The 27327-nt window shown below is 53.8% G+C and overlaps 12 protein-coding genes across 12 annotated transcripts; 5 read left to right on the plus strand and 7 right to left on the minus strand.

Annotated features, from left to right (window-relative positions):
* Nucleotides 1-343: 343 nt before the first annotated feature.
* Nucleotides 344-1620, minus strand: BO82DRAFT_353055 (uncharacterized protein). Its single transcript, XM_025634867.1, has one exon. It carries the CDS (start codon nucleotides 1445-1447, stop codon nucleotides 767-769), a length of 681 nt encoding a protein of 226 aa, XP_025493583.1. The 5' UTR covers nucleotides 1448-1620; the 3' UTR covers nucleotides 344-766.
* Nucleotides 1621-1699: 79 nt separating this feature from the next.
* Nucleotides 1700-2559, minus strand: BO82DRAFT_400772 (uncharacterized protein; the record flags this gene model as incomplete). Its single annotated transcript, XM_025639217.1, has 4 exons — nucleotides 1700-1819; nucleotides 1945-2103; nucleotides 2166-2300; nucleotides 2458-2559. 4 exons carry the CDS (start codon nucleotides 2557-2559, stop codon nucleotides 1700-1702), a joined length of 516 nt encoding a protein of 171 aa, XP_025493584.1.
* A 2489-nt stretch (nucleotides 2560-5048) lies between these two features.
* Nucleotides 5049-7255, minus strand: BO82DRAFT_411948 (ferric reductase family protein; the record flags this gene model as incomplete). Its single annotated transcript, XM_025639820.1, has 6 exons — nucleotides 5049-6111; nucleotides 6168-6266; nucleotides 6329-6583; nucleotides 6635-6746; nucleotides 6806-7062; nucleotides 7143-7255. 6 exons carry the CDS (start codon nucleotides 7253-7255, stop codon nucleotides 5055-5057), a joined length of 1893 nt encoding a protein of 630 aa, XP_025493585.1. The 3' UTR covers nucleotides 5049-5054.
* Nucleotides 7256-8600: 1345 nt separating this feature from the next.
* BO82DRAFT_431096 (ferric reductase family protein) lies at nucleotides 8601-10736 on the minus strand (the record flags this gene model as incomplete). The annotated part of the gene is made up of 4 exons (XM_025640668.1): nucleotides 8601-9816; nucleotides 9887-10138; nucleotides 10198-10318; nucleotides 10373-10736. 4 exons carry the CDS (start codon nucleotides 10734-10736, stop codon nucleotides 8601-8603), a joined length of 1953 nt encoding a protein of 650 aa, XP_025493586.1.
* A 794-nt stretch (nucleotides 10737-11530) lies between these two features.
* On the plus strand, nucleotides 11531-11932 carry BO82DRAFT_279894 (copper transporter family protein; the record flags this gene model as incomplete). Its single annotated transcript, XM_025631279.1, has 1 exon — nucleotides 11531-11932. One exon carries the CDS (start codon nucleotides 11531-11533, stop codon nucleotides 11930-11932), a length of 402 nt encoding a protein of 133 aa, XP_025493587.1.
* Nucleotides 11933-12324: 392 nt separating this feature from the next.
* On the minus strand, nucleotides 12325-12576 carry BO82DRAFT_279855 (uncharacterized protein; the record flags this gene model as incomplete). The annotated part of the gene is made up of 1 exon (XM_025631276.1): nucleotides 12325-12576. A coding segment is annotated over one exon (252 nt), but the record flags the coding sequence as incomplete, so codon positions are not given.
* Nucleotides 12577-14047: 1471 nt separating this feature from the next.
* crmD (putative copper transporter crmD) lies at nucleotides 14048-14671 on the plus strand (the record flags this gene model as incomplete). The annotated part of the gene is made up of 2 exons (XM_025631282.1): nucleotides 14048-14502; nucleotides 14569-14671. The coding sequence occupies 2 exons, from the start codon at nucleotides 14048-14050 to the stop codon at nucleotides 14669-14671; spliced, it is 558 nt and encodes a 185-aa protein (XP_025493589.1).
* Nucleotides 14672-15978: 1307 nt separating this feature from the next.
* BO82DRAFT_400778 (uncharacterized protein) lies at nucleotides 15979-16845 on the plus strand (the record flags this gene model as incomplete). Its single annotated transcript, XM_025639218.1, has 1 exon — nucleotides 15979-16845. One exon carries the CDS (start codon nucleotides 15979-15981, stop codon nucleotides 16843-16845), a length of 867 nt encoding a protein of 288 aa, XP_025493590.1.
* Nucleotides 16846-17754: 909 nt separating this feature from the next.
* On the minus strand, nucleotides 17755-19521 carry BO82DRAFT_373412 (isocyanide synthase family protein; the record flags this gene model as incomplete). The annotated part of the gene is made up of 3 exons (XM_025637372.1): nucleotides 17755-17903; nucleotides 18018-18776; nucleotides 18846-19521. The coding sequence occupies 3 exons, from the start codon at nucleotides 19519-19521 to the stop codon at nucleotides 17755-17757; spliced, it is 1584 nt and encodes a 527-aa protein (XP_025493591.1).
* A 393-nt stretch (nucleotides 19522-19914) lies between these two features.
* Nucleotides 19915-21728, plus strand: BO82DRAFT_373413 (cytochrome P450; the record flags this gene model as incomplete). The annotated part of the gene is made up of 4 exons (XM_025637373.1): nucleotides 19915-20248; nucleotides 20325-20956; nucleotides 21060-21545; nucleotides 21669-21728. The coding sequence occupies 4 exons, from the start codon at nucleotides 19915-19917 to the stop codon at nucleotides 21726-21728; spliced, it is 1512 nt and encodes a 503-aa protein (XP_025493592.1).
* Nucleotides 21729-22457: 729 nt separating this feature from the next.
* Nucleotides 22458-24303, minus strand: BO82DRAFT_411965 (MFS transporter; the record flags this gene model as incomplete). Its single annotated transcript, XM_025639821.1, has 5 exons — nucleotides 22458-23215; nucleotides 23282-23695; nucleotides 23757-23833; nucleotides 23888-24057; nucleotides 24115-24303. 5 exons carry the CDS (start codon nucleotides 24301-24303, stop codon nucleotides 22470-22472), a joined length of 1596 nt encoding a protein of 531 aa, XP_025493593.1. The 3' UTR covers nucleotides 22458-22469.
* Nucleotides 24304-24987: 684 nt separating this feature from the next.
* Nucleotides 24988-26819, plus strand: BO82DRAFT_411972 (putative bicyclomycin resistance protein; the record flags this gene model as incomplete). Its single annotated transcript, XM_025639822.1, has 6 exons — nucleotides 24988-25020; nucleotides 25105-25311; nucleotides 25367-25561; nucleotides 25626-25761; nucleotides 25825-26388; nucleotides 26458-26819. The coding sequence occupies 6 exons, from the start codon at nucleotides 24988-24990 to the stop codon at nucleotides 26757-26759; spliced, it is 1437 nt and encodes a 478-aa protein (XP_025493594.1). The 3' UTR covers nucleotides 26760-26819.
* Nucleotides 26820-27327: the final 508 nt, after the last annotated feature.

Genomic DNA, 27327 nt, shown 5'->3' on the forward strand with positions numbered 1-27327 from the left:
CTATGGAGATCAAAAGCCCCCATTTCCAGGAATGTAACGTGATTATGTTGGTCTTGCAAGACCTTCAACCTTGCTGCTCTTTTGAAGGAGAAATACCTAGAAGATTAGCTGAATGATCTAGCCTCAGCAATGGAAACACAGCAAGAAATGAATGTAGAAGGATAATGAGCAGTACTATCTGGGCTCGCTTGAAAACCTTTGTAACATTTATGAGGATTAGAAAAATAGGGGAAAGGGGGCCTTATTACCCATGATCTTAATCTATAGATTGAGGTTACATCGCCTGATGAATCCCATAAATGAAGAGCCAAGGCGTTACGAGGGTTTTGTATATAATATCTGTGCTTAGACTGTTGTTTGGGATCTAGACTTCCACACCATGGCTCTTCTAAATAGTCCAATCGAATCGACTCTTATCTTCTGTTGGTAGGTACAACTAGTCGTCTGGCGTCAGACCCTCTCCGTCTGATACCATGTAGAGCAGCCCCTGGCCGTCTGCCCCATGTGCTTTCTTTTGGTTCGTGGAAAAAGTACAGACTACCCAGGTCATCATCCAGCCCTCGGAGCCGTAACAAATCCAGGTCTGGCATAGCTGTCGACAGCAAATGAAAAAGATGGCTGAAATCTCCGGGCATCATAATCAATCCATCCAAGGTCAACTCTAGCAGCCTCGGGGACCGGCGGAAAAAGGTCATGATTGGATTCTCGGACGTGTCGAGATCCTGAAGTTTACATCGCTTCAAGTTTGCAAATGCACAGGAAATACCTATCTGGTTAAAGAATTCCCGTTCTTCTCTGCACGCGTTTCTTCAAGATCGTCATTCTCCCACACGAGTTGTAGTTCTTCGAGAAGAGGACACATGTTGAGGAGATCACAAAGCGATTGAGTATTCTGTCGGGCTTCGTTCGCGGTCAGCGGTAAACGAAAATTGCAGGTGCTGACGCTGCTTTCGAAGTCGAATCCGCGGGTCGAGTAGCCTAGACTTAGGCAGAACTTGGTGCAGTTTCGCAAAGATGTTGCCAGGGAGGTCCGGTGGTGAGATACAGCAAGAGCGATATCGCCAAATGCTAAGCTACATTGGCCGTCTTCAAAGTGGTCATCGTGCAAGTAAGCGTCGCCGAAAATATCTAATTCCTGGACCGGGATTTCCGTCCTCGCGATGGCGGAGATGGTCGCGTGGAACACCCGAGCTGTGACATCCCTGTCCCAGGTAGAGAAGTTGTCGAACTCCAGGGAGATAGAGAGCGACAGCTGATCGCCCCGGTGGGACGCTGGCCGGTCGCGTATGTTCGCAAATGCTTGGGCCAGTAGCTCGGTTGCGTCGAAATCAGCACCAGACTGCTCCGTGCGCTCGACACAGTCATACAGCGTGAGCCGTTGGCGCCAGAGGCCTACCTGTCCTGGCTGAGTGAAGCGAACCAGCTGTTCTAGCGCAGCCTTTGTCATTTCCACCCTCTTAGAAGAGTAAAAGCTCCGAGAAATAGCGGCAGTGGATATGTGGGATAAGATAGTACGTCCAGTCAGACGGAGCGCGCAGACATCCTGGAGATCGAGCCAGCTCACAATAGTGTCAACTAACTCGGTCGGAAGTGTCTCCATGATGATAGAGTAAGACTGAGTGAAGTCTGCCACAGAAGCAGGAAAGGGGGAAGGGGAACGAAAGCATACCCCGGAGCCCTTTTTAATAAGAGATCAGCTTTAGCGGTTCTTGGCGGTTACATCGCGTTGTTTCCCAAAAGCCCTAGCCGGCAGGGTCTCTGACGCTCGGGCCTGAGGTATCAAGCTTTTGGTCAACGTGCATTGGTCGGATTGTTGAGACTAGTACAATACTTAGTAGTGGGTCGGATTCGCCTATATTGTATGGGGTATGCATGTGGGATATCTTGACCAGTATCGACCGACCCGTCCTGGCCCGTTTCCGAAAAACACTATCCAAACCGCACCTCGGCCACCAGCTCACTCTCCGCCCCGGCCGTCGCGTACCCGTCGTTGGTGAGTTGAATGCGCGAGGGCGTCGCCACAGCGGCATTGATCCAGTACAGGAAGCCGCTGTGGACGTTGATGTCGTTGATACCGACGGGCGCGGAGGCCCAGGGCGGGTACTACAGGTGGGGTCCTGGATGACGCGGTCGTAGGCTCCGGTGGTTAGATCGACGCGTCAGACGAGACAGTTGAAGGCGTCGGCCACCAGAGCGGTGATGGACGAGATCGTGTCCATTCTGATCATGAAGCCGCCGGAGGCGATGCGCGCGATCTCACGGGCTTGCAGGCTTGCGGGGCTGGCTTCTTGGTCTTCTTGCTGGCGGGGCGGAGATCAAGCTCCCAGACGCCGAGGGTTCCCGGGATGAGGAATGAGTAGCTTGAGGTGTCGCCGTCACGATGGTGAAGATGTCTGGTTAGGTCTCGATAATGCTGGTAAGAGTGTTAATCTCCTCGAAAGCGCGGATTAGGGTTACTGTTGGCGGGTCGTCCGGATTATCGTTGGTCATGCCGGTGAGGTAGTAGAGGAAGGCGTCGGGGAACGCGGTCACGGCGAGGAGATTGCTGTTGGAGCGCATGTAGAGACTCTCCAAGTAGGTGGGGAAGAATTGAGATTGATAGACTTTCGCAGGGGGGGAGGAAGCTCCGGCGCGTGGCAGGCCTTGGGGAGGGCGGGGACGATCGCCACGCCCAGGAGCTCTACCAATGTCTGTGATGAGGACCACATTTTACGTGCTCTTTTTTCTTCTAGAAGGGTGGAACGGGTAAGAAATTCAATTCTATCAGAAGGTGGAGAGTCTGGATCTCGATATATGAAGTCAACCCTAACTGGGAGGCTCCGAACTGCCGGTTTTGGGACATTTCTCCCGAAAATTACGGGCGGCGCGCAATTGTTTGCTTCGAATCCTTTTGGGCTCCGATTGACCCTGGTACCATATCCACACGATTAGAAGTATAGCCTTTGAGCTGCTGCAGGATGATTGGGCAGTTGGAGACCCAGAAAATAAAATATCATCATATTATTTCTCTCGACAACCCTATCACTCCTCACATTGGAGTGTGGGTGGTATATTACGTTGATTGATTGGTGGGGTTCAGCTTCAAGGATAGGCTTGGGATTGCGATTTGCAATTCTGTCTTTGTTTTTTCGTGTCTCTAACCAGGGGTCAATATGCCTCAGCTACCACTTGTGCTCAACATATTGTCGACTGGGATGATATTCGGAGTGGTGGTCGGAGGATACCACCTCAGGCTAGCCAAGCCTCCCGCCGGCCGTATATGCGACGCCTGCCCCCAAGAACCCCGGCTCGGAATTCTTCTGTACACAAAATCCCTGCCTTGTCTCTGGCTGGGTGCTTTGATTGAAGTATTGAAGCATGTAGCGTGGTCTTCAAAATGATGCACTCATTAAACAAGCATCTAGGCCTCAAAAAAGACCGCAAAGACCAAGGACCAGACCGCACCAGACCGTACTTGTCAGGGTGCGGGCTGGGTCGATGGGTACTGGCTGGCGGGGTTGTAGGAATAACAGAGCTGGCTGGAAGTCACTTGATAATAGTTCTCTCAATTCTTAACTAGCTACTTGGTCAGGCTATTCTCAGGTTCATAGACAAGACGTAGCTCGAAGAGCTACAAACGGGATCAGGAACAGATGGGAGGTTAAGGAGGTTGTGCATCACATGCTGGGCGGTCAGAAAGGGCAATAGGGCCGTCGGGGTGTTCGGGGCACGCAAGGTAGTCTGGGTAGGCTAGGTAGACTAGGTATCTTAGGTAGACTGGGTGTCTTAGGTCTGCACCGTGACAAGATGTCTACTATGATTGTAGTATCGACGTTGAAGCCCGACAGGTTAATTTATTTCAATAAGCTTTTTGTGCTACTAAACTTTTAATTACCGCCGGCTGAAGGACTCGGTTGCATCTTTTCGTCTAGAGCAAAGTATGTTTAAGAATTATTAAAAAGCATCGTCTGTAAAATGTAGTCACCAATCTTGGTAGAAGACGGGAATTTTTCTTTGTGGGGTGATACCAGCTTCAAAGAGCTTATTTAATACTGCTATAAATCTTTCCGCCAGTAGTTAAGATCCGAAGGACTATTTTAATAAATGATAAGGAATATACCGCCGCCTATGAAAAAGTACTGTTTGTTACGGCTTTGGCTGTGGATAGACTGCAGTGCTATTTAAGGGCAGATTTACTCCTCTGTATACAACTACCTTCCACTGCTAGATTAAAATACAGAGTTCTTGTTCCAGCCGCGACTCTTTTTGAGAGTCATTAGAGACAAATTCAGCAAAAGACCTATAAGCAGTAAGCACAATCTTAAGTGTTACAATCAATGATGATAATGATGATGATAATTCAACTACTGGCCCCCTGCCTTAGGTAATATGCCAGGATCCACTACCTCTATTCTTTATATATTTGTGAATTTAACTTATTACTTTTCTAACAGATTTGGGGTCTTGTTAAGGCCTGTGTAGGTCATTGCCTGGGGGTGTATTTTACTGCCCTTTTAGTAGAGAATTTTAAAATATCTGTAATACCTCTGCAGAGTCCAGAACTGCCCTAAAAACACTGCTTTCTAGCACAATGTTTTTAAGCCTATTTCGCCTATTTAACCTGCTTTTTTGAGAAGATCCAATATATTGTTCAAGGCTCCTCCAATCTTCTGATGCAGTTTTTAATATGATAGGAGGCAAAGGGTCTTCTTTACGGCCATACTTGTAAACGGCTCAAGTGTGATGGAGGGCCTTAGTAAGGCCTGAGTGTGGCCTCAGCGAGTCCGACCCCTCACACCAATTCTGACCCTGGTCGAAGTACGCACAATTGAGCTCAATCCCATCACACCTTCTAAGCCCATCGACAAATCCTCCAATGGATCTCGCCATGTGAGGCAAATAGATGTCAATTCGTGGCCTTCAGCACTTTGCATAGCGGCCGCTCTTCAAATCGGCATTGATTCCTCAGGGACCTCAACTTCGTCTACATATCTCAGCCCTGAGATTAGACTAATCAGTCTTCAGCGCGATCAACCAATGAATTACTAACTAATAATTTACACATGTTCCTGCCACTATGCCCATTGAAAATGCTCGCAATGCAGATAAACCCCCCCCGACTTGGCCCCCTTCAGGACTTTCAAGTTCTCGTCAGCAACTGCATTACGAACATCACTCTGCATCGAAATTGGCCCACAAACATAAACCCCGAGTGACTCGCTGGGATGAACTGCTTCGTGAATGATCGCAGGGAGCCGTGGCCGGCCCTTGGAGCTGTCCATCATGGTGAGCATCGCTTGATCGTTTGAACCATCCCCACTTGCGGGCAAGGGGTCCTGCTCTTTCAATTCAGCGGGGGTCTGCTGCCTCTGGGTCGGTTGCCGGTCGGCCTCGTCCCCAGTCAGATGGATCTGGATGTGAAGATCGAGCAGCGCGCCGGGAACGGAGAACTCGTCCAGCAGTCGACTGATGGCTTGATCGAACCACATGCGGCTGTTGGTGTCTCTAGTTGCCAGGATGACCCGCAGGGAGCGAGGCGCAGAAAGGCCATTGCTAGAAGGCGGGTTATTGTGCCTTGCTGCTCCTGTATCGTCCTCGCTCACGACATCAATTCCTTGGCCACATTCTACGTCACCAGACGCTGATCGTGACGCGAGGAATTGCTGAATAAACGGCAAAGTCCATCCAATCCCAGATCCCCCTGTAATTAACAAAAGATTGTCGCTGCGAACGTAGGATTGCAGGTTGATTCCGCCGTACGGGCCATCGACGAGCACCGACACAAAAGCCTCCGGGTGCGCCACGGCAAACTCGTAAAGACGCGCCGTAAAACCGCCTTGATGGCGGATGTAGAAGACGAGATGGGACTCGTCACCGGGCCTTTCTGCTGGCAGGGCGCAGATGGTGAACGGGTGCGCCGAGAGCGCAGGGAGTAGCCCGAAGCTGGTGAAGCGGAGGAAGCAGTGCTGGCCGGGTCGCCACCGGAAGACCACGGGGATTACGATCCGGATGAAGCCGTTGCTTTCAAGGTGAACTTGGGCCTTTTGGCACATTCCATACTCGAACAGCGTCCTCAGCCAGGGATGGAGGAAACAGGGGACGTATACTGTGGCTGTGGCGATAAAGTAGTGCCTAGATAGATATTGGTGGTGGTGTCCAAGGGGGCCGCATCAGATGCTTGTGCTTACCAGGAGGTCAGGGTATAGTCGCAGTGCCAAAAGAGGATTAGAATAAGAACGGCAGCAGCAAAGAGGTGTGTCGCCTTGAAGAATTCGTAGCCCAGTTCTCTGCAACACATTTATATTGGTGAGGACCTTGCCTTTGTGCCCATTGCTGTGCGGTCACATACCTAACCACACTGTGTGAGGCAAAGGTAAGCCAGGCCTGGAAGATGATAGCCACAATTCCGGTCCAGTAAAAAATAAGGCTCATCTCAAATTGCATCACCATGTCATGGAATCGGATATGGTAGACAATGAAGGGAAAGGTATGCAAGAGCGCGAGGACGAAGAAGGCATAGGATATCCATCGGTGAAATACTTGGAGCTTTTCATGGGAGACGCCGGTAAAAAAGGTGATCCAATTCGTCTTGGTGGCCGTTGCGCTGTACACAATTATTATGTCAATTGACGATTTCAACCACTTGGAGACTTACAAGACAAAGGGCATGCACGCCAGCGCCATCCATCCCGATCTTGTAGCAAGGGGAGGCGAACCACCATAATTCAGACTGGACCAGTAGTAAGGCTGTGGAATGAGCACCATGCCTGATAGTCCAGCTATCATCAGCTTCGACATGTTCGCTTCAACGTTGATGGTGGCTTACAGAGGAAGAAGATGGCCCCTGCCGCACCCAAAAGCAGGACTCCCAAGGGAGCTGAATTCCATCCCAGTGCCCGGACATGAAAGCCACGGTAGGACAAGTATCGGATGAAGGCAATCGACCTTTGCCATAATCGAGGACCCCGCAACATTCTCCGGTTACCAAGTACCGAAGAAAAGAAATATTCGATGATAAAGATCCCAGTTGAACACATAAAGAATGCGATGGTCGGTAGAGCGTAGACATAGTCGGCGATGTACCTATTTGCGTTGCATAGATGTCAGCGAGAAGTCTAAGGACTATTGACGTCGGTCGGGGAGAATCTAGGGAGCAATCTGACCAAAAATGCCACCGCTGCATATAATAGTCGTATTGTTCCGTTGTGAAGCCATCACAGGTAAACTCTCGACTCCCTGTCAGCTGGACCGGTGGTGTGAGCCAGGCTGCGGACATTTCGGATGACTTGCCGTGGGTTGTAGCAAGCTGTTTCGAGGCGGTTGAGGTGAATCTCCGGCCAAATGTTGCAGGACAGAGGATCTGGGGTTTATCACTATTACAAAGTACTACTATCAAATTATCCATCAGTGCTCTCGAAGGAGTGCGGCGTGATCAAGTAGAGCCCTGACGGCTCCAGCGCTTTGATCCGCCTGGCTAGACCCGAACCGCGTATTGGCATGAGCAGATTTGAGCTGGATTAACCTGCTCACCATTGGTTGCTCGCCCTTAGCCTCCCGTGTCTGACAACGGTGTGTGGCTTGATATTATTACATTTTTTCGTGAGCACCAAAAGTTCAGAACGAAATAACCACCCAGCCATTCTCATGGTCCCTTGATACCTGTTAATCGCCTTGGGCAAATTACTTGGTATTGTCACACCCGCTACGAGTCATTTACACTCCAGCTCCTGGCTTCCCAACCAGTCGCGGCCGCCTTAGGTTGCGCGGAGATGAGTTGTTCACATTTGACCCAATGCCCGAAAAGGGAAAAATGTGCCGAGGTCGTTTCAAAGATCTAGCTCCATGTTAGTCAATTTCGAAAACGATCGCTGGTGTAGCCTTGCGTGATTGTGCGGCATAGTATGCTAGAGGTGGAAAGATGAATTAGATTCCCAACATGTCTAGCTTGACTTTCTTCACAAATGAATATACTGTGTTCGCGTGGTGCCATCAATTAAGGCTAGAATACGAATTAGATCGACCCGTTTGATCCCGTCCCATACAGTGAGAACTTTTGTCAGGTGAAATATTCACAAGGACTATTATCTATCTCTGCCAACCATGATTTTCCCAATAAAGACAATTCCTCAGTCCTCATGCTCCGACCTTACCAAGTAAGCGAACGTTAATCATTCCTGTTGGTTGGAATTGATCCCCCCCTTCCTTCTCGGAGCCAATGCCCGGCTGTATATTGTTGGAGGAACTAAGTTTCAGGAGACTTAGGCTGAGGCCATACAAATTGATGATATTGATTGATATGTGTAGCTAACGAAGAAATTTGACTACGTTACGTGGTGTCTTCCGCCGTGTCACGTGGCCCGGCGACCTCAGGCCAACACACACACGCCGCTATATATCACTTGGAGCCAAGCCCCAGGCAAATGATTACTCCTCGTGCGGATCCTGAGACCCTTAGAATTAAGCAGTAAGGATATTTTCCTGCCATCATCTGTGTGTTACGTGTTCGTGGATTCGAACCAACCAGACGCCAAGCGTCTGATCGTTGTAGTGGCTCCCTGCAATTGCTGACCGTTTAGGGTTTTTTATTAAGAGCACCCGCTCCGCCCGCTACAGCCTCTGGCTCAATAACTAAAGCCCTCCTGATGCAACCAGATCTCGCGTCCCGGCAGCTCCCCGGCCAGGATTCGCGCTTGACCACTGGCAACCGCTTGGCTCACATCGTGGGTCATTGAAACCGGCCCGCAGCACACGACACCAACGCAGCGGCCGGTCCGCGCTGCGAGCGGCGGACGCTCGACCTCCGCGCCGATAATATCCACTAGCGGCGGCCTACCCTGGCGAACCAGGACCGGCAGCGGGAATTCCGCCGTGAGCGCCTCCTTACCATCGACTCCCTCCTCATCGAAGGCCGCTTGCCTCCCGTCCTGCGGCTCTTCCTCCGCACACAGCGAGCAGGGCTGCTTTTCAGGCCCCGCGACCATCGTCTTCTCGCTACTGTGGTAGTCTTGCGGGATGTGCGTCTCGTGGATGACAATCGTCAGTCCGCCAGTGGCGCCCGGGGTCTGCATTCTGCCCTCCTTCTCGTCGCCTTCACTTGCACTCCCACCGAGGGGAAGCATGGTGCCGGCCGTCACCAGGGATCGCACGGCAGCACGGTACCACCGGGTGAGCTCGGGGTCGCGGGTGGCGACGACCACGCGCAACTCGCAGGGGGTATCGGCTTCGAGGTCGTTGACGGCGTGGCAGAGGTAGTGTTCAATGAGTGGGAGGGTGAAGACGGCGCCGTCGCCGCCGCCGATGAGGAGGGTGGTGGAGGCGGGGCTGCACAAGCGACGCAGATGGCGGTGCGAGACGCCCCCATACGGGCCCTCGAGGAGGACAGGGACGAGCAACGGAGTGGAGGAGCAGGTCGCGCGGGCCAGCAGGCGCTTAGTGATCCCTTTGCAGACACGCGCGTAGAAGACGAGGTCTGACCGCTTGGGGTCCAGCGCGTTGGGCAAAGAGGTGATCGTGAAGGGATGGGCGGTGAAAACCTGGGCATCGGGAATGACGAAGCGCAGGAAGAGGTGCTGACCAGTGCTCCAGTGCACGTGGGAGGTCGGGATCGTGATCTTCAGTGTCTGGCGCGAGACCGCCTCGATGAAGGCCCGATGGTGCCACCCAAACTCGAAAAGGGTCTTCAGCTGCGAATAGGCCCAGCAGAGGGTGTAGAGCACGGCCGTTGCGATGAAGTAGTCCCACGAGGAAAGGCGGAAGTCGCAGTGGAAGAACAGAAAGATAATGAAGACCAGTGCGGCGACATAGTGGGAGAACCGGAAGAACTCGTAATAACGATTTCTACAGTGAAAATCTGTGGTTCAGTGGATGAAGAGCGAGGGGGAAATACTAGGGTTTGTGCTGTACATACCGAAGCCATGGAATCGAGAGCACGGTAAGCCACGTTTGAGCAAGCAGCGCTACTACCCCCGTTACCCAGACGCCTCCGTCATTCCACTGATACACGAGATCTCCTTTCCAGATGTGGTAGATGATGAATGGGAAGGTATGAATTAAGGCCAGCACCCACATGGCCCAGGCAAGCCACCCGTGCCATAGATTCAGCTTCTCATGCGGGATCCTCGTCAACGCACTCACTGGGTTTGCCTTCGACCCTAGGACACTTTTATCCGTCTGATCAGCACAAGCTTCCCAACTGGAACACATCAGAAGAGGACACACTATATGAAGGGCATACAGCCGAGAGCCATCCAGCCGGTTCGGGTGGCAATCGGTGGCGAATTCCCGAAACTGAGCTCCCTGGTGTTGGGCCAGTAGTAAGGACGAGGGCCAAGGGTCATTGCTGAGACTCTGTCAGTAAACGGTCACAAGTTGAGAATTCAGTCAGAAGTCCTACCAAAGAAAAATATAAGTCCGACCGCACCCAACAGCAGGCTTCCCAGCGAGGGCGTATACCAGCCTCCGAGGCGCCATTGCTGGGCGGCTAAGAGGCGCACAAGGGCGAACAGGCGAGAGAAAAACGACCCGCCCGTTCGTCTTTGCGCAGGAACCAGAAGACCGAGCAGTTGGCCGAGGGTGACAAGAATGATAGCAGCGAGGAACAAGGCCACCGTGGGCAGGGCATAACGGTGATCAGCCTCGTACCAAAACACCCACCAGGAATTTTTGAAGGCGCATTGCTCCGGGGTCAAACTACACGTCCCGGCATCGCGGTTGGAGTGCAGGGCGACGGGCGAGGTCAGCCACGGTATCATAATCATGCTGGATGTGTGAATAAGATATAGAGACGGGATAGAATATGTGAGGTGAAGAGGGAAAGAGTAAGTAGAGATGTTTAGTAGTAGACAGGATAGAATTGAAGCGGAGTGCTTTTCTCTGTCTCTACATTCCTTATGCCTATGATGACCAATCGCAATGCATGTATATCCTTTGCAAAAGAGAAATGACTCTGGGGCCCACTGACTTGATAGTAGATTGTAATATTCTGCATGTAACATGCCACGCGTCGAGACAGGATTTAGTGCTCGGAGGATACTCCCTCGTAACACTTGTTTATCGAGCGAATTATCAATTCTAGCCTGAGCCATTCTTTGGCGGGGAATTACACGGAGTACAGTCGAGATTTGAGCACATTTGAGGGTATTTTGGGCAGGTCAGCGCACGGCCTATGCATTAGCGTAAAAATAGCGTAAGAATTAGCGTCCGAGCCTGGCGGGTCTGCGCGGGAGAGAGAGAATTCGAGATATCAGTCGAAGTGTTTGGCCAATATGTCAAGGCGCGGTCTGCTGCTAGTTTATTTCTCTTTCGGCTTGCCCTTTGTCACCTTCTTTCTTCCTTCTATCATCTTACCCCCCTTTCCGTTCCCAGCAACATTTCCCACCTACGCCTTCGTCATTCCTCCGCGTCCACGGCATTTCCCTCCAACGCAATGATGGACATGGACATGAGCTCGACCACAACAACCATGGCCATGGCCATGGGAACTACCACAGCCACGAGCTTCAGCACAACAAGCATGTCAACCGACTCTTCCTCCTCTTCTATGTCGATGTCCATGACCATGGTCTTTTTCACCTCGACCACCACACCCTTATACTCCAACGCCTGGACTCCCTCCACCACCGGGCAGTACGCGGGAACATGCATCTTTTTGATCGCCCTGGCCGTCATTCTCCGTCTCCTCCTCGCGCTGAAACCGATATGTGAGACATGTCTGTGGAATGACGGGATATCGAGAACCTGCCCCGAGCACGGGCATCAGAGAACCCGGTGGGCCATCAACCCTGCCGCTGGCCGCGCCACGCTGGAGTTGGTGGTCGCCGGCGTGGGTTATCTGCTGATGCTGGCGGTCATGACCATGAATGTAGGATACTTTCTGTCGGTGCTCGCCGGTCTGTGGCTAGGGACATTCGTTCTGGGGGGATGGGCCAGCGATACACTGTATGCACATCATTGAGATGAACACAAACATGCAGGATAAGAGACACCGTTTCGCATTCCGTGTCACTACCATGACACGATTATCAGTATCGAGTAGAAATCAATTCGTGGAGGATACACCATGGCCAGAACGAATCATTCAATCCCCTCGGTAGACCGCTGTAATGCTTTTCTCCGTGCATTTAGAACATCATCATCATCGCCCTTGCCCTTAGACTCGGGCCGCGACGGCTCCAGATTCTCGGATATTGTTGGCCCATTGATTCGCCTTTTGGGTGGTGTCGCCACCGTCATCGTCTTGTTGGGCTCTGCAGAGGATTGCCATTGGAGCACACAAGGAGCCTGGGTGCGAGACTGAGCGACAACGCGCACAAACTCACACAAGTATCTCTCTACCGGAACAAGTGGTCATGAGTTAGTCCAATACCACCCACATAAACACAAAGACCAATAAAGATTCATAGAAGGAGATATGTGCCACCAACCGTTGGGCACAGGTGCCATCGCACACCAGAGCTCTACACACGGGCAATGGGGGACACCAGCGTGCGGACACTGCGTCAGCGGACGACCCGCTTTGCGCACACGACACATCGGGCGTTCAAAGTGCTGGCATCTCAGTACGCGGTGGCCACGAATGCAGGTCCGACTATCCCATTTGCCAAGCTCGTGGGTCAGTACTGGGAGCTGAATGATGACACATGGGATGTTGTGTCTTGGACTCAAATGACACACTTGGGCAGCATGCGAGTGACCAAAGGTGGAGCCGACCTACCATGCCCAGCGCATCCCCTCTTTATCCACCGCCATGGTTTGGACGGTTGTCTGGTTCGCTCGGTTCCTAGCAGAGTCTCACGAAATATCCGTCCAGGTGGTCAGAGCACAGGGTCATGAGGGAAATCGTTCATCAAGCCTGGAGCCCCCCAAAAATGCCATGATGGGGGTTTATCTTCCTTCATTAGCTGCGGGCAAGGTACCATCCTACGATTTAAATTGCGCAAATGTGCGCGTCAACTAGGGCGGATGGTGTACGCACGCTTGACCAGTGCTGCTATAGCCGCATTTGGGGCGGTGAAACCTAGATTTACCTACTGTACGTCGGTTGCATTGACGATCACTGCATTTTCTGAGAAGGGCTTGAGCTGTGTACTTCTGCTCTGGGGTTAGCGTGTCACGCACGTATAGGATGGAAGGAATCTGCCTGAGTAAAAATGAACAGGCTGGCTCAGGCGGGCCTTTTTTTTTTTGTTTTTTAAAAAAAAAAAAAAAAAAAACTGTTCTCTTTTCATTTCAACTCAACTTGCTGCTTCTACTACTCCAGCCAGCTGGACCCATTGCCAACCCTGCTGACAATTATGATCTGATCGTGTAGGAGATGAAGCTATCGGTCATAGTGTAATCATAACAATAGTAACCACATACCCAGTACGCTCCATCGCAGCATTCATCAAGGTCAAGAATAATGGACAATCCACCATCTCCTCCATGCTGGCAACACAAGCAGTGCTGGATGTATCATCGGCTACTACGGCTTTGATAATTCTCGTCACCAGTTTACGAGACGCATTTCGCATTTATCAAATACCTCTACGTCTGCTGTAAAATCGCCTGTTCGCGTCCAATATAGGCAACGATAGGTGACTTTCCTTTGCATCGGCCGAATATCTATTGTCAGCTTACATACGAGCTCATGGTAGAGTGGTCGGCTGCGGAGAGAAGATAACGATGCGTAGCACAAATATTGCTCTATTGATTCACGAAAGAGATATCCACTAGATTGGTTGGAGACACTCAGGAAATGTACTTGAAATGCAATCAAAAGAATTCCTCTATTGCGTCTGGGAATTGCGCCCGGCGGGTGTAAGAGACTGTATTTTGTGGCATTGTGCATACGAGTGAGCGCATTTGAGCGGATATCATGACAGGATTTCTGCCCGTGCGAAAAGGAGAAGCGGACAGTAATTTAACAGCCCAGCCTGGTGACGGGCTCCCTGGGGCACATGTCGAGCAGACAGGCCATACTAGAATTGTGTAGACTCTGGTACAAAAGCCTGGCAACACACAACCAACCTCTCTGAACACTCAAATCACTCAGCTTCTAGCCAGAAGCAAGATGGCCCCGAGTATGACCATGAATGGCTCCGAGTCCGAACATCAGGAGGGAATGGCAATGCCGGCCATCTTCCAGGGTGGTACGCAGATCACGCTGTTTTCCTCTGCTCTGTCCACCCAGTCAGTGGGCGCTTACCTGGCTGCCCTGATAGCGCTATTTCTTCTTGCATGGTTCAACCGCTTCCTCGCTGCCCTTCGCTACCAGATTGACGCCACGCAAATCCCTGGTTCTGGTTCCAGTCGCCTCCCACTGCAGTCATTTCCAACCGCTGAAGAATGGGACGATGGCGCCCATTTGGCTCCAAGTGCAGGCCTTATTCCAGGCCATGAGAAATCCCATGGCAGCAACAACCGGCTGCTGCGCCGCCTTGCTTGCCCCTTCCCCACCTGGGCTGCGTCGAGACCGTGGCGCTGGCGCATCGATGGCCTTAACACACTCCTCGAGGGGATTCGCGCCTTAACTGGTTATTTGCTGTAAGTGCTGTTGGTATTTATGATGAAAGTCTGGTCGCTACCAATCGCGGTCTGACGCATGTCCAGTATGTTAGCCGTCATGACCTTCAACCTCGGGGTTCTGGCCGCGATCGTGGTAGGGGTCATGGTCGGGGAGCTCACTCTCGGTCGTTTCTCCAATTCGGCTTAGTCTGCATGGCAGGATGGGGCCTGCCATGATGGTTAGCATTTCATATAGTTCTGCCGGCAAACCGCTGTATAGCTTTGTAGTCGTTGATCTTGATTCTCTTCTCCAGCTACTTGCGCATGTCTCGAGACGTTGACTTTGAAGCTAAGATACATGCAAGGTTTCCCCTTCCTTTGTCTTTTGCCCTTGAACAACCTCTAAGGTCTTCTTCTCTCACGCTTGCCCCACCATGCAGGACTCATGCTCAAGAACCTAGAGGCCGGAGCAGTCCCACGATAAGTACTTCGGACTGGACAAGCCCTGATTAGGACCTTACCGGTGGTTTGGGGTGAAGAACGCGGCCTTTTGCCATGTCCATGGCGACCGTGCCAGTGGAAGCCGCGGGACAGGGTTGGGCTCAAAGCTGAAGCTGCTTGTCCGGGGGGCCAATGTCGCTTTCGCGGTGGCTTTGTGCGTGATAGTGCTTAGCATCAGAAATTGCAATGCCCCAAGATACTCGTCTTGCTTGTAGGATTGGTAATCTTAGTGAATGAAGAGGTTGGACCAGATCGAGTGACAGGATATCGAAGGTTATGGTTGGAATGTACTTAGTAGTATGTCACAGGGCGCTATTTAAGCTTGTTAGGCACCTACTCCTCTATTGGTTTAAAAATAAGCGCAAATCAACTCGTCGGCCCTGAGCTGTCCAGCCTCTCGAGGAGCACGGGGTAGAACAAGTGATTACGAGTGCAGTGAGACAAGTAACGTGACCACAGCTGGTCAACATACCATTCAAGCATTCTGTATACGGTATGCAGTGTGAACAGATCGTTTATACAGCCTGAGACGCCGAGCATGTACAAGACAGGAACAGAAGGTGGACACGCTGGCTGCAGCACTAGATAGATCTTGCCCGCGTGCATACCCGCTCAAATTCCCTCAATCCCTTTCTTTCAGCTTCGATATGAATGTCACACACTCGCGCCTGCCGCCGGTAATCTCTTTCTTTTCGGTCCACTGTATCTCCAAGAAGTAAGTTGTAGGAAGAGCGCGGAGTGACTAGCAAAAGGGCCGGATTTCGGATGCGACGCCCACTGCATTACCTCGTGGACGAGTGAATTTCTCGAACTTGACGTGGATATGACCCCAGAGAGTCTGACCGGCGTGTTCCCCTCACTCTGTCTGATCAGGTGTGTTTTAAGAGAATGCCAGTCCGGGCACGAGGGTCATCTCGTGGGACAGGACTCTCCCCCGCGCGCTTGTTCTTTCTCCCCCCTCTCCCTCCTTTTGCTCTCCGCACTCTTTTTTATGGCAGAGGCTTCGCAGGGGATATGCGTCAGATCACCTTAAGCCCAACGGTCCTTGTGGGAGGCTACTTCACCACGTCCAGCACCCCAAGACGATCCTTCCCCTTGACCTCCATGCGGAGCGCGCACGGGCGATCTGACTCCAGCCACGACTCTTCCTCCCCGCCGTGGCCGTCCACTGCCGACGATCTGACCCCGTACCACATCCTTGGGCTGCAGCCCGGCGAGCCGTACCGCAAGGGCGCCTTCTACGAGCGGGTCAAGCTCTACCACCCCGACCGACACAGGGCCGTGCCGTCCGCGCTGGCCCCGGCCGTCCGGGCCTCCCGGTACCGGATGGTCGTCGCCGCTCACAATCTACTCTCCGACCCGCACAAGCGGCAGGCCTACGACCGTTGGGGCGTGGGGTGGAAGTGGGGCGTGACCACCGCCCCGCAGACGACCGCTGGGAGTGCTCGACGGACGTACACATACACGTATAACCGCCCTTCTGGGCCTGGGCCTGGTCCCGGCGGTGCCGGTGCCGGTGCTGGTGCTGACGGGAGTGACTACAGCAATGCGACAGCTGCCGCCGACAGAAGCCCCCCCGCGCTGCGATTCTTCTGCACGCGCTCCGGCCTGCTCCTTGTGGTCGTCATCCTTGTCTTCTTCCAGAGCTGCCTCTTCATCGTCCAGTACAATAAGGCCCAGCTTCGCGCGTGGCAGGTCCAACAGCAGTGCCAGCGCTTGCTGGAGCGTCGCCGTACCCGCGCGGGCGACCTGGCTGCCCTGCCGGCCGCCCAGCTCGAGCGCTTTCTCCTCAGTCGTGACCCCGGTGGCATGGGGCTGACGGGTGCCGAAGGATACGTCTATCGGGATGTGCTGCCTACTTGCGCGCATGGTCCTGTGTAGGGCTGGGTCTGAGCGGTGAGGTAAGATGCCTCGGAATGAGGTCCGTGATCTGCGATGCTTCGCAGGTAGCGAGAGGGGAGGTGCACGGCCCGGGCGAGGGGATGGTCACTGCAGGTCAGAGACGTATCGACCCCGATGGGAAGTTTGAACGTGGTGAGAGCCGCTGAGATGGTCTTTTGGATGATTCGGTCGGCGTGGCTGATCTCATTTGGCTGCGTGATTTCAAGCGTGTCTTTCCTGCACTGTCATTTTAGCTAGTTCCAACCGTATAAAAGAACCACCAAGGTGTAAAGAGATCGTTCCATGTGGCCCTCTCTAAAGTCACGTAGTCAGGAGACTTGACAAGCCGTCTAAGAGTTGATGGTGGTGATCTGAGGCAGATTGCTAATGAGCCCCCCAATTCTCCTGAACCTATCAATAGCGAGCAGCACAGCCATGTCAGTGGTTATGGACTAAAGAGCTAGACAGTAAACCGAAGTCTCCGCTCCACTGGCCCTTCGCATTACGATATTCCGTCTCGATTTCGTGCAGTGGCTCCCTAGTTCCTGGTTGGTCTCGCTCTGCGACCTGCATGCAACGATCCTGCAACTGTAATGCCCGAATACAATTCACAAAAGATTCTCAGATCAGACACGATGAGTAACTGGACGCGAAAATAATAATAACCCGAAGATGTTAAGTAGTACACCAAGCCATCCGACCAGATTTCAGCACAGATCCCAAACTCAAGCATTGCAATCATGCTTTATGTACGGGAGGAAATGGTGCTTTGTTATCTATGCTCACCACCCAATAAGCCCAGCGGCGACGGTCGTTACCACATAGATACAGAATAGGGTGGGTGAGGATTCAAGGCTCATCCCGAGGAGTCCATCTAGCCCAGCATATGTCATCTTAACCCACGAGTTTTCAGGAAACCCCAGCAGCTTTACGCTGAAAGTCGATGTACCGCCGCAGCCTGCGCAGATAGGTCCAACCCCACCAGACGCTGCGTCGCGGCTCCGTTGTCGCTATCGTCGTCCCTGTCACCGAGGGCACGATGCCGAAGGTATCGGCGGCTGGGGAGATTGGAGAATCTAAGCTGACCACGACGGGCTCAGGTGCTGACTTTGTCGTCGTGGTCGAGGCGTCGCGAACTACCACCTCCTCCGCCCAGCTGAGCGCAAAGTAACCCCCGCAATCCGCCGCCACACCGGCCGGGACCCAATGCCCGCGCACCTGACCGCTAGCCAGGGCCTTCCGGACGACCTTGGCTTTCGCCACGAAGAAACCCTGGTGCCCCGCGATCCGCAACACGCAGTTATGCCAGGGGGTGGGGATGTGGAGCAGGTGCGGGGAGGCATCGTCGCCAAAGCTCCCGATGCCGCCGCCGGCGAGCTCGTTTACGCTGCTTACGAGGCGGGTCGTGGCGCGGTTGAAAAGGCAGATCCCAAACTTGGGCCCGCTGTTGGCGTGGGCGTGGATGGACAATCTCAGGAAATGCGGCAGAAACAGCTCCGTCAGGTTCGAGTACGCCTGGTTGCGCAGGATCATCTCGAAGGCCAGCTTCTCGGCCAACTTTTTGCGCTGCGAGCGAGAGAGCCCCCGTGCCGCCGCGTGCTCCTCGAGATCTTCGAGCATGAAGCGTGCAAACCCCCGGTAGAGCGCCAGCACGCTTGCGTCCTGCGTCAGAATATGGTTGCGGAGGCTGTTCGGGTTGGAGCCGCACATGTGCAGCAACATCTGTCGGCAGAGTTCGGATTCACCTGTCAGGTCGGTGGGGATGTGGTGCTGCAAGGCTAAGAGGGGGAGGTCGTGGCCCGTCTGTCCGCCTTCGAGGAGGTCGGGCAGCGATAGGAAGCTGATGCGTTGGGAGTCACTATCGCCGATGGCGCGGTTCAGGTTGTGCAGTTGTGCGCCGTACTGGTCCACCTGGGTGTCGTCGACGCCGACTAGCGGAATAGAGATTTGAGTTGAGTACGTGTGACTAAAAAGAGATACAGTCGCGGGGGACGACTTACTGCAGTCGCTGAAGACATGGCCATCGCTGATGATGCAGAGATATGCCCCGGGGACGTAGATATCCTGCATACGACCCAGCACCTCGTGAAGCCAACGCAGCGCCAGCTCCTCCCCTCGATCCGGACCCACGCCGCCCACCTTGTTGAGGTTCGACGACTTGCAGGGGAAAGCAGGCAGACACATCACGACTGGGAGCTTTCGGGATGTGAAAAACGATATTGTCTCGCGCATCGCGGCCCTACCAACCGTGTCCCATTGCGAACTGGGGGGCTGAAATAGCAGTTCTTGCTCAAACACCTCGACCAGGCGGTCCGCAAGAGGCTCCCCATTGCAACAGACCGCCTTCGCCAGCTCATCGCCATACTGACTCAGGTGGTTGAGCAGTAATCGAGCAAATACTTCGTCCGACTTGAGATCTGCGGAGAGGTCGCGTACCACCACACCGAACACCCCCTGCGGCCGCTGCAGCTCATAGACCGAGATTTGCACTCCATCCTCCCATACGGAAGATAGCACATGCCACGAGCTTGGCTCCTGCGTCGCGAAGATGGGTTTTAACTTGAACCACGCCTCTTGCAAGCGGACGTTATCATGACCGAACGATCGGATGAGGTTGCCTTCGCCAGTGCGAACATAACTGGCAACTGCCCGTGTATAAAAAGAACCACCGTCCATTGGGACAGGGGTGGATGGAAGGCGATAGGAGAAGATAATTGAGGCTGTAACCAGAAGGAGAAGATGGCCGGAGAGATAAGCAGAGTCTAAACGCACGCTCGAACAGGGGCTTCACAGGGGGCCAGTTGCACGGAAAGTCTCGGGGGACTATATACTCTGTAATGCATGGATTCTCTACTGACAGTCTTGTCAAAATGGATAATATACGACTACCGGTTCGAGACTTTGGGATGCCGCCGAAGCCTCAGCAAGGTGTCCACTCGGCCATGTCTCGCTAAGCTAAACAAGGTCTATAAAGAGAAGCCAGGATTCGGAGATGGGAGAAGTCACCCAGTCCAACCGAGTGCATATCCCACCACGACCTTGGCCGGAGAGTGTCTTCGTGTCGACGCAATGCTTCCATACCTTCTTGGGCTCCTTGGGTTCCTGTTAGCACTCTATTACGGCTTTCTCGCCCCTCCGCAGCAGCCATATGGGGTGCCCGCGGTTCCGTTCTGGGTAAGCCTGCTCCCTTTGATCAAGGATGTCGACCAGGAGGAAGTCTTTCTGCACTACATCGCCCCTCTCCTTCGCGAGAAGGGGGCCGTCAAGATCTTCTTCGCCGGCCAATGGAACGTACTCGTGCAGCGGCCATCGCTCGTTGCGGAGATATTCAAACGAGAGGACATCTACCACAAGAGGGGCAATCAGAAAAAGATTCCACACAGTGTCTTGGCCGAGTTCTTAGGTGAGTTAGTCTCGGATTCTTGGTCCCTTAGCTTGTTTTTCTGTCTCCCGCCTTATTCATGCGCAATATTGAGCAGATTTATCTCACGCAGGATCAAACATCATCTCCGCGCGTGGCGAGGAGTGGAGGCGATATCGCAACGTGGTGCAACCCGGCCTATTGCCCAGTGCGCTTGCCGTCGAACCACTGGTGGAACATACCCAGCAGCTCTGCAAATGGCTGCTCCACCTGCAGAAGGCGCGTGGGTCATATGGTGTCGTCGTGCAGGAGGTCCTGCAGCGGTACTCGAGTGCCAATTTCCTGCATTGCGTGCTGGGCCAGCCGGAGGTTGCGCGAACCATGATGGGGGACCAGCCTGCGCCGCCCCTCCACCAGCTGCAGCTTACCCTCAAACGGTATCTGTTTCGGCCTCTGTTCATGAGTTTCCCGGTCCTGGATCAGTTGAGTGCGCTGATTCCTTCTCGAATACGGGCCCGCCAGCTGGTGCGCAGCTTCGCCGCCGCGCTGCAGTCCACGATCCTGCGGGACGGCGCTGACAGCCAGCACCGCTTTGAAAGCAGCCTCGGCAGTCGTTTGGCGCAGGCCTGGCGCGAGGGAAATCTGTCTGACAAGGAGTTCCGCGATAACCTGATGGTTCTATATGTGGCGGGACAGGAAAACCCGCAGTTACTGATGATTTCAACCCTGTACCTGCTGGCCAAGTATCCGGTACGGCCCCTCCCACACCCACTTCCGAAACCCTGAGACGAGGCTCGATGCATACTATTATATCAGAAATTACCGTTATCTTACTCAAGCGTATTACACACAGGATGTCCAGTCGCGCCTCCGCGAAGAAATCCGCTCCTCTGGCCTGACAACAATTTCAGCAACGCATCCAGACTGGACCCGACTGCCTTATCTGACGGCCGTCATACTCGAATCCCTGCGCCTTTTCCCCCCGATCTCACAGCTGATCAACCGACAGGTGGCCCAACCTACCCAGCTCGGCCACGAAATCGAGCTCCCTGAGGGCATGTGTGTGGGGTATCACAGCTACGCGACCAACCGCGACGAGGAGGCGTGGGGTCCCTCGGCCCACGAGTTCCAGCCGACTCGCTGGGGCTCGACCGACCAGGAAATTTCGCGGACGTACCGTCGGGCCAAAGCGAGGGCGGAATTTATTTCATTTCACGGTGGGGCGCGTGCCTGTCTCGGCGAGAAATTCGCCATGCTCCAGATGCGCATCCTGCTCGTGGGATTGCTTCATAGGCTGACCTGGAGATTGGATGAGAGCTGGGTCCCCAGGATGGTGCCGGTGAGATTTATATTTCTTCTGTTTTTGTTGTGTTCGTGGTTTGGACTATGACGTCCTTTTCAGGGCGATTCCTCCTAGACAGCAAAAATGCTCATCTGGCTAATATCCGAGGTTACGATTCAGGCGGGACCCCTACACCCTCGCGGCTTGCGGCTTGTGTTCAGTCGGTGCGACCAGGAGTGAGGGAAAGGGCATTTCTGGACTAGGGTAAGACATGAGGGGCAATCAAAGGGCAGTTTTCCCTGTCTAGGGGCACGAAGTGAACAGTGGGTGGGGGATGGGGGTGGGGGTAATGGTGCTGGTAGCCAGGAGAGACTTTGAGCATTGTATGACTCGGGCTGCACAGACCCCCTTCTACTGGCCTTTTGCTCGTGAGCTTCGAAGGCTTTTACTTCGAGCCACACCTTCTTCTGGTAGCGGCTTGGCAATCGTTTATTTGGACAAATATAGTCGGGTTTTGCTTGAGAGTGCGCTGCTGTGTAGTAGTTAGTTACTGTAGTTTAGTTCTGGGCACGTTGGCAGACTACGGAGTGCTTCCCGAAGGAGTAGTGCTTGCTGCTTACGATGTCATATCATCTTGTCGTGACTTGTTCTTTCTGTGGGGATCTGGCCTAATCCTTTTGTTTTGACAGGACTGTGGAAGTGATAGCCCACAAATAGTGGTAGTGAGAATTTGTGTTGACCGAACCATCCCATGCGGATTCGGAGGGTTGCATTAGACCCAGAATCAGTATGTCCGGCCCTAGAGTCTATCCTAGCTATAGTCTGTACTCCTTACTCATGGAATTCCAATCATGGCATCTAATTCCTCTGTCATAGGGCAAAATGGCTCCCAGCCGCAACACCTCCCAGCCGCATTAGATCGAGCTCTGCACCATGAAGCCTTACAGAGCCTCAATTTAAAAGCCCTCCCTCTGCTTCCGCCTAATATTCCAGCGGTATCCTCGCTTGATCGATGCCCTTGCGCATATCAACCGAGTAGTAGAACCCCAGCGCCACCAGCATGAGCAACAAATTGGGGATCATCGGAAACCGCAAATTATGAGTGCGATCCTGGATCACCCCCATCACCAGCGGGTTGATCCACCCCGTAGCCAAATCGAGGGTAATTTCCAACCCAAAGAACTGGGCCTCGGCGTTGCGCGGGATCAGCGAGGAGTAAATTGCCCGGTTGTAGGCGCGCAGGGCGCTGCTGGTCGACATAAACAGCACCTGCTCGACCCAGAACTCGGCGCCGTGCTTGTAGCCAATGGTGACGTGCGGGCTCATGCCGATGCAACCCCACAGCACGCACAGGATGTTGATGACCAGCAGCGTGTACGCCCAGGCTTTCACGGGTAGGCGCACCCGCGGGTACATGAACATGAAGCCCAGGCTCCCTACACACGCTAGAATCACGCTCATGAATGACCACACTGAGTACACCCCGGAGCTGCGCGAGATGCCGGTCACTTGAAGGAAGAGTGAGCCGATGATGGAAAGGTGGTTGCTGTACCCCGTGTTCCATAGGACCCAGCCGATACACAGCTTGAAGGCTTCCGAGTAGCGTGGGGCGTGTCGGATGAGGCGCACCCAGTTGCGGATAGGAAGGGTGAGGGCGTCGCGCGGCCGCTCCAGTTTCTTGCCTTGCACGTTAGGGAGGAGCCAGTGGCCAAGGATGGCAAAGAGGACTAGATGGTGGGTTGGTTAGAGGTTGGCGGTTGCGTGGGGAAGGAAGGGGAGGGGGCAATGCTCACTTGTCATGCATCCCGCAATGGTGATCGCGAGAAGGTAGTTGAAGTAGCCCACGGCAACGTAGGACCCTCGACCATAGACGAGGATGATGCCGATGATCAGCGCCGCCAGAGCCCCGACGTTGCTCGAGACCAGCGCCAGCACACTAACTGACACACCCTTCTGCCAGATCCGGCCTTCGGTGCTGTTGTCGCTGCGGCCCACCACCGACGTCCGGAACCAGCCCGTTGAGCGCATGAAGATCGGGATGTAGGAGCCTTCTATGACGGTGTAAATGCCCTGCACAGTGGTGAGAGCGCAGTACAGGACCGACAGTGCCGTCAGATGGCTGTAGTTTTCCCCTGTGAGCCCCGCGAAGGGGAGGGCCAGGACGCCGAAGAGGAAGATCGAGGTCATCATCATGGTTTTGCGGTAGTCTACGCCTCCTCATTAGCCACAACTCCAGTAATTGCGTGCTCCATTGCCACAGGTACATACCGGAATAATCCGCAATCCCGGCAGTGATGATCGCCAACACGCCCTCAGTGGCGCGGCTGATCGCACGGAGGTACAGTCTGTCATGTTGTTCAGCAACGGGTTTGCAGGGGAAGTCCAGGGGACAGTCTTACGTGTAGCTGGCATAGTCAATCTCGCCGGCGCCGAACTTGACCACGCAGTTGATATTCGTGCCACGTCGGGGACACGGCTTGTTGGTCCCTGCTTGGTGCCCTAGGACGTTGGCCGCCGAGAGAATGGCCGCCGACGCATACGTCGACGACATTCCCGATACTGGTCCAGTCTACTCAAATCCAATATTAGCACCCCAGCCAGAGGGACTTGACAGGGCTGGTCCTACCGAGAAGCAGAGCACGAGAAACCCCCACAGCGCGCGTTTGGAGTTGAAAACCCCGTCGCTGGCCGATTGCTGCTCGCGAGCTTCGACATCTCCCTCGACGGCAGTTTGGGTAGCCAGGACGCCTTTGTCACTGTCATGATCGCGAGGATCGGACACGGTGTGCTCGGGAGATTCGTGGTGGTGGGACATTATGGCAGGTGACGGGCGAAGGTGCAGCAAGTGATGTTGAGAATAAAGAAATCAGGTCACAACAAACCCTCGAGTCTAGACATCTGCTTGGTTGATATAATGCCACAGACGGGCTTTTGCCGATGGTGACTCTGTCCCTCTCCACGCAATCTAGCTCATGCAATTGAGAGAAAAAAACATCCCTGCTAGTAGCCTCCAGTTGTTGTGCCAAGTCCATGGTCGTCGCCATTACGGCGCGTCCGCATGAGCTGGCCAATATGTGTTGCTGGGTAGCCAGCCATCACATCTATCTAGCCTCTCGCGCTATTATGAGAAGATTTTACCAGTCGTGTTCTTGGCTGCGAGCCACTAGTTGAGCAAATTTGCGCGGTTTATAATCACGAGGGATGCATGGCACTCCGATCCTGCAGCTGCCCCACTCAGCCTGGATTAGCCTCGCCAGTGTCCGGAATTGTGACGCTCGCTCCTTCAACAAATCCATACTCCGTGGAGGCGATGGTCAGAGAGGCTGACTGGCACCTGAGTGGTGATTGAAAAGAAGTATTAGAGGACATTTTTCAGCCATGGGGCCTAGTCAAGGGTAGAAATTGAGTGACCCCAAGCATTTTTAGGGCTAGCGAAGAGAGTAGCCCACCCCTCCTCCCTCTTTCACCTTCCCCTTGGACCACCTTCGACCAGGCCAGTATGTCCGACAAAAAGCAACACCAACAAGAAGAGGTACAGGTCCTATCCCAACCGCAATCGCCTGCTCCCCTCGACCTTGTCTCTGCAAGCGCCCAGGAGAATTGTCCAGTAGCCGAGATCGGACCGCAACCCCCTCCGTACACCGTCCTGTCGCCACGGCGGCAACGCCTTGTTCTCACCTTGGTTACTATTGCAGGGTTCTTCGGGCCTTTTGCTGGCAACATCTATCTCCCGATCTTGCCGGTCCTCGAAGATGCCTTTCATGTGACCGCAACCGAGATCAATGTGACGGTGACGGTGTTTATGGTGGTGTTTGCCTTTGGGGTGCGTCGGAAATCTCCTTTGCCGTACATTTATGGACTGCTAATCCACCAACCAGCCCCTCTTCTGGTCCAGCTTCGCCGATCATGGGGGCAGACGGCCTCTCTACCTGTCTTCACTCTTAGTCTACATTGCGGCTAACATCTTGCTGGCCGTGATCCCGGCCAGCTATGGAGCTCTCATCGTTCTGCGCATCGTTCAAGCGTTTGGATCAGCGGCGGTGGTCTCACTGGGCGCAGGAACAGTCGCAGATGTAGGAAATTATTGCCGTTATAAGAAACCTGGTCCACTGACTAAATCTCCTTATCCTCCAACAGATCACTGAGCCTAAACAGCGCGGACGGGCGATGTCGTACTTTCTCTTCGGCCCGCAGTGTGGGCCAATCTTCGGACCCTTGATCGGCGGCGCCATAGCGGGGAATACCTCGTGGAGATGGATCTTTGGGTTCCTAGGTATGGCCTCACGACACCTTGTGCTTGTGTGGCAGATTACCAATACCATAACTCTCTCTACAGCCATCTCTGGTGCGGCCTTGTGGCTAGCCCTACTCTTCTTCCTCCCTGAAACCCTGCGAGCCCGTGTGGGCAACGGCAGCCTCTACGCTGACAAGAACTGGCTCCTCTGGCCGCCGCGATGGATGTCCCCCGAAGCAGAGGAGAGCGCACGGGGCCCCTTGCCACCGAAGCCCACTCTGCACGTCTACTGGCGACTGTTCTCCTACCCCCCGATCGGCATCGCCTGTGTCAACACAGCGTTGCTCTACTCCTCCTACTTCTGCATTGCCATCCAGCTGCCCTCCGCTCTGGAGGGCGTCTACGGCTGGTCCACGAGCGCCGTCGGCGCCGGCTATGTTGTTGTTGGTGTCGCCATGATCATCGGCTCCGTGGCCAGCGGCCGCTTCTCCGACTGGCAGCGTGCGCGTCTCGAGCAAAAGCTGGGTGCCCAGCGCGTCACACCCGAGATGCGTCTTAATGACCAGATCTGGGGGCTTGGGGTCGCGTTGGTCGGGCTGATCTCGTTCGGCTTCTTCGTGTGCTACTCCATTCATCCGGCGGCGACTCTGATTGCGACTTTCCTAGGTATGTGGAGACCTCTGGGCCCGAGGCTCTTTGCACATTAGTTCCTTTTGCTAACGCTACATCCTGTAGTCGGATTCGGCATGTCGTGGATGTTCGTCGCCTCTAACAGCTTCCTTACGCTGTGCGTGGCTCAGCAGGCCGCGGGGGCGTTCGCGCTGGGCAACATGCTGCGCAGTCCCGGCGCGGCGGTCGCGGCGGTGGTGGTGGGCCCGCTCGTTCAGCTAATGGGCTGGGGTTACTGTTTCTTGGGACTGGCGCTGTTGGACCTCTTGGCTGTCGGGTCGATGCTCGTGGTGCTGCGGACGCAGTCGCCGCGGTGGCGGCGGGCGAGGAATGCGAGGAATGTGAAGACGCCGAGGCCAGGCCAGTAGTCTATCGTCGGGTGTCTTGGAAATTGCCTTTGGTGGGTGTCTTGGGCAGTGATGAGTGCGTGTCGGAATACTGGCTTAAACCCCTGGGATTATGACATTTTCTTGCATTCAATAGTTAAACGAGAAGAGTGAATATTTTTATATGAAGGTTGCGAATCGCCTTTTAGACATCTGTTCCTTAACTTCCATCTATACCTTGCCTGCAAACGAGGAGCCTCAATGAATTGTTTTCTGATAGATTTTTCAGGCCCTCGATCAGACCTCCCGTCTCTCTTACTCGACCTTTTAAGAGTAGTAGGCATTTCCGCCCACTTCTGAGAAAGCATATGAGACTCTTTTAACTGGCCTCAAAAAGGAAACATCGGATTTACAGATATAAGCATCACCTCATACACAACCAAGATATAGATGGAGACATCCGTACGTATTTGCGCGAGAGCCGGACCGATGATAAGTCTTTGACGGGCCGTAAGTCGAGAACCAAAGGGCACTAGATAGATCTACTATATCGTTACGGGTGCAGACCGCACATACAATATGGTTTGTGAAATGATACAGTCTCCTTCCA

The sequence above is a fragment of the Aspergillus uvarum genome, assembly GCF_003184745.1.
Source record: "Aspergillus uvarum CBS 121591 unplaced genomic scaffold BO82scaffold_17, whole genome shotgun sequence".
In the NCBI taxonomy this organism is placed as follows: Eukaryota; Fungi; Ascomycota; class Eurotiomycetes; order Eurotiales; family Aspergillaceae; genus Aspergillus; species Aspergillus uvarum.

Excerpts from the sequence above, each read along its gene's own strand:
- BO82DRAFT_353055 (XM_025634867.1), bottom strand. The coding sequence starts at position 1,447 with ATGACAAAGGCTGCGCTAGAACAGCTGGTTCGCTTCACTCAGCCAGGA.